The sequence below is a fragment of the Triticum dicoccoides genome, chromosome 2A (assembly GCF_002162155.2).
Source record: "Triticum dicoccoides isolate Atlit2015 ecotype Zavitan chromosome 2A, WEW_v2.0, whole genome shotgun sequence".
Lineage (NCBI taxonomy): Eukaryota > Viridiplantae > Streptophyta > Magnoliopsida > Poales > Poaceae > Triticum > Triticum dicoccoides.
Window position 1 is genome coordinate 40,080,044 of NC_041382.1, and position 5,240 is coordinate 40,085,283.

At 41.7% G+C, this 5,240-nt stretch overlaps 1 protein-coding gene across 1 annotated transcript in view; it reads left to right on the forward strand.

Moving 5' to 3' along the window:
• Nucleotides 1-678: 678 nt before the first annotated feature.
• Nucleotides 679-5,240, forward strand: part of LOC119353058 (wall-associated receptor kinase 2-like) — an 8,510-nt gene continuing 3,948 nt past the window's right edge. The window contains exon 1 of the mRNA XM_037619636.1: nucleotides 679-1,343. Within this exon, the coding sequence (XP_037475533.1) occupies nucleotides 679-1,343 (665 nt within the window). The remainder of the gene's footprint in view (nucleotides 1,344-5,240) is intronic.

Genomic DNA, 5,240 nt, shown 5'->3' on the forward strand with positions numbered 1-5,240 from the left:
TCGAACAACGTCGCACTCAAGCAAATTCACATCAAAAACGTCGCACAGGAGCTATTGGCCCCAAAAAAATTGACTGTCAGGTGGAAACCAAGTTATAGTGGAAGCTGATGAAAACAAAGTAAAAAGAATATGTTTCTAAAAATTCTAGAAAATTGTGATATGTTGGAGATGTGATGTTCTACAAACATGTAAAATCTGAAGCTCGAAATCAAATTCATTTGAGAGGTACGAGCCAACCATATCCAGGAAAAGAATAGTTACAAATCATACAACATCACTATTCTTGTGAAATTTATTTTTCTTCTCAAATGAATATGAGTTTGAACTTCAAAAAGAACGGGCATAGTCCACGGCCTAGGCCTCCCTAGTTCAGGCCATCTTGGTCGAACATCTCCCAGGGTGGCAATCGATATTCATGTCGATAGCGAGGCATCTACGATGACTTCGTCAATCATAAAACTATACAACTTCAACCTAGTCTCCAATAAACGTTTTCTGAGTGTGGTGTGTGTAGTGGTGCGAGTGTGTCTGTGTCTACGTTCTAATTGGTGTTTCTCAAAAATAAAAATAGAAAACTGCTTGAACTTGAGTCACTCAACTTTCATGTTAGTTTGCGTTACTATATATACCATGGGTTATGGGTATCAGAGGAGGCCGTGCGTGCAAAGCAATTTAGCTATGACACCGCTACAAGAAACCTTGCTCCTCCTACTTGTTTTCCATGCCGCGCTCCTCACCGCCGCCGTCTCCGGCGCGCCGTCTGGGCCACCCGAGGCAAAAAACTGCCCTAGCAAATGCGGGGAAATAGACATCCCCTACCCATTCGGCATCGGTCCCGGGTGCTCCCTGTCGGGCCGGTTCGCCCTCACATGCAACGAGACGACGAGTCCTCCCACCCTGCTCCGGCGCGACATCAAGGTCGCCAACATCACGCTGGAGACGGCGCAGATGGTGGTCTACACCCACCTGACCTATAGCTGCGACCTGCCGAGCAGCAAGAACACGAGCAAGCTCACGACCACGAGGGTGAGCGCGGTGCTCCGCGTTCGCAACCCGTTCCTGCTCTCGGCGTCGGCCAACGTGTTCACGGCCATCGGGTGCCGGTCGACGGCCAGGCTCAGGAGCCGCAGCGTCAGCGACTACCTCACCGGCTGCATCACGACGTGCCTAAGGGTGAACGACACCGGGGACGACGGCACACCCTGCAGCGGACACGGCTGCTGCGAGACCTCGCTGATTTCCCGCCTCAATCAAGTCAACGTCAGCTGGAGCACGCGCGCGCTGGGCAGCAACCCTGTGCCTGAAAGCCCGTGCCAGTACGCCTTCGTCTCCACCAAAGGCTGGTACGTGCGTGCGTCAAGAAATTGCTTTTCTTTTTCGCGTTTCAAAATCACTGTACTCCCTCCATCTCATAATTCTCCTTCCATCCCAAAATATAAGTTGTTATCACATCCAATATACTCACATATTCGATCTAATAACATCCTATATATATTATGAGACGAAAAGAGTAGTTTGTACTGCGTGGCTGATTCGTGGATGTGTGAAATTCAAAAATATGTCTTTCCTTACCAATTGACTTGCACGTGAACATTATTGAATCATTAATAAAAGGAACTGTAAAGAGGCCCTTTTTAATTGAACTAGTCGAGACATTAACGATAGACACAACCAAATTATTAAAAAAGAAGGAAGAAGAATCAGAAATGAGAAAAAAATGCCGATGCAGCCAAGGACACGCAACACTAAGCAGTAACACCAACCATCGTTCTTTTTTTTCCTGCGGGGTGAAAGAAATCTCCATTAAGCTCACGAGGGCTTTTCAGCCGCAGTCAGGTTTACAACAAAGTCCATACCAGTAGCAAGCCATACCGGTATGGACTTTGTTGACATGACAACACACAAACTACGGAAAAAGTTTTTTGAAAGTCATGTCTCCAAGAAGGTAGCAACGCGCGAGGACAACCATCGAAGAAAAGCATATAACAAAAGACATTACAAATTTCATTCGACTAGGCAATTTTGATGATTGATTGTAGGGTTTTACCCTCTCCAAAGAGAGGGATCTGTTAGAAATCCTCAGTTACCTATAAGGACCAAATAGAATGGGTTTAGAAATACTTTTCAGCTAGCAATAGACGGGCCCAACTATAATCTCACTAGATGTGTCATGTCCCAAGTGCAAGCATGCCTTCTGCCCAGTTCTTCGTATAACCAGCTGTCTCCATGCCGCCTCCCTCTATCAGCAAGGCCGGACTAATTAGACGATCGAGCAACTGAGATATCTCATGTACAGTGCTAGAGGCAGGGGGCATCAAGGCCAGGGCCCACCCCAACAATCTGGTTTTGCTTGCGAACCGTGACATTTTTTACAAATTCACTAGTCAAGGAGTACTCTTTGCAAAAATTACTCTTCCAGACAAATATTGCACTGCGTGAGCGCCACTTATTACAAGTTTACAACCTGAGAGTTTTTTTTGTAGATTCGTTTATTCAAAATGTTTCATCTCTCAAACCATGCGTCCAAATCTCGAATCTTTTTCACCGTCGGATTTCTCACGTCGAGATCTTCAAAATTATAACTCATGTTGATAGGTTTCGACGAACTATTTTTCATGAAAAAATCCGGATGAAAAAAACGAACTGGGAGCACTTTTTTTCTATTCCAAAAGGCACGACAGTGCCCCTCGCAGAAGCAAATCCATGCCTCTGCGAGAAATAAATCTGTACCTCTCGTGGAAGGAAACAAAAAAGAAAACACATTTTTTTCCTTTCCGAGAGGAACGACCGTGCCTCTTACAGAAACAAATCGGTGCCTCCACGAGAAGTAAATTCATGCCTCTCGCAAAAAGAAAAAAAAAGATAACACATTTTTTCCTTTTCCAAGAGACACGGCCGTGCCTCTCACGGAAGCAAATCCATGCCTCTCATGGTAGGAAAAAATGAAAATGCGTTTTTTTTGCAAGCTATCGTGGAAGAAAAAAAAACGTGTTTTTCCCTTTTGCGAGAGGCATGACCATGCCTCTCACATAAACAAACATGTGCCTCCACAGAAGTTAATCTGTGCGCCTCTTGAGGAAGGGGAAAAAATATAACGCATTTTTTCACGTCAAGTTTTTTTAAAGAAAATTTTGTTGGTCCAAAACCTAAGAAAAACCGGAGGGAACCGAAAAGCCAAAAAATCAAGAAAATCGTCTAAAAGCCAAAAACGCATACAAAAAATATTAGAGAGAGCATGCAGAGCGCGACACGTGGCGGCGGCTGAGAGTGCGCCAAGTGGCGCGCCCCCAACCCACCCAAGTGACCCTTGCTGGGGCTCCTGAAGGAGTACTCCTTAATTAGTTGCTCCCCACTTTTTACCCCCCACCATAATGGAATAACCTAAGATGATCCTTTTTGTATATGCATGCATCTCCTTTTTTATATGCTAAAAGGAGATGCATGCATATACAGAAAGTGTTTCCCAATGGAATAATTTGTCATATACAAAAAGAAGATGCATGCATATAGGAATCTTTGCATCTCATATTGATATCAACGTCATTATTTCTAAATCCAAGATTTTAAAATAATTTAAATCTAAAACCATCAAACCCATTTGTCTTCATTTGAGTTTGATTTCTACAAGGGCTTCAAAGAAATTTCGCTATCTTGCCTTCCAACGATTTTTTTCCTCCACCAGTTATCAAGTTATCATGTTGGTAGGAACTCTTATCACTAATATTGTAAGGTCGCATGAAATAATTTGAACGTATTTTGGCACTGCAATGTGTTATGCAGTCCCAGAGAGTGGGTATCAGCGTGTAAGAGATTATATTAAACCATAAAAACTACTATCATACTAGTTTACATCAGTGGAGAGTAACATTTCAAAACCTAGTAACCAAGTTACTATGACCTCACTATAACCTAGTAATGAACTGATGAATTGACTATAACTGGGCAATTATTGAGAAGAAAAATCAAAACATTTAACTATATGACCTAGTTTGGAAGATCATGGCGTAGCAAACCAACATTGAAAGCATATCTTGAGCCGGATTATTGGTTGGTGAGATGAAAGATTCTTAATTTTGAGAGAGAGAGAGAGAGGTGGGGTGGAGTCACACGTTTAGAGTTAAGATGCATCGCCACATCATAGTCCGGCCGTCATTCTGTAGATGTTACTACCTCCGTCCTGTTTACACTAGTAGAAAACGGAGCTTTAAAACCGGTTTGTAAGGGCCTTTAGTGCCGGTTCCATAACCGGCACTAAAGCCCCCCCCCTTTAGTACCTGTTCGGCACGAACCGGCGCTAAAGTGCCACCATATGGCATGAGCTCGCGCCCTGGTATGGGTGACCTTTAGTACCGGTTGGTGTTACCAACAGGTATGAAAGGTTTTTTTTGAATTTTTTTTTGAAAATTTTGGAATTTTTTTTATTTTTTTATTTTTAATTTTTATGAATTATTTGGTGATTTAGTCTCTAATCACCTCTCTTAACTGCTCAAGTGTGGATCACTCATTCCAAATCATCTAACTTCCCGACCGGTCACCCATCCCGCTCACTACTCCAGCCCGAGCACGCTTAACTTTCGGGTTCTATTCTCCTTCGTTTCCAAGTCTGCACTTGTTGTTTTCCTGACAATAGTAAGATGCCAATCCTATTAACCCTCAGGAGTTTAGCTTGAGCATGAAGTCACACATTTCACTGTTTGAGTTTGAAACTATTATTCTAAAAAACAGTAATTATTTAGTAACACTAATATTTCTTGAATAAGTTTGACCATAGTTTGACCACAGTTTGACCATAGTTTGACCACAGTTTGACCAGATTTGACCAAAATTCAAAAAATTGAAATAATTATTTAGTAACACTAATATTCTTGAATAATTATGTAGTAACATTAATACCTCTTGAATAAGTAGTTTGACCAGATTTAACAAAAAAAATTAAAAAACTTAAATTTGACCATATCTTTTTTCCTTTTGGAATTTGAGGATTCTAAAAAATTGCAAACAGGCCGTAGGCGGTCTCCATCGGATGCGGATTTTTGTGCTGAATTTTTTGATATATTATACTTTTTTTCCGACATCGTATGCAAAAGTTATAGCCGTTTTACATTTTCCCTACAATTTTTGCAAAACATGTCCAAATTTAAGTTTTCAAATTTTCCTAACTAGTAGATGTAGTAATATAACTGCCTCTCGAAGGATTTTATTTTTTGAAGTTTTTATCATTTTCTTTTGATTTTTTCAGA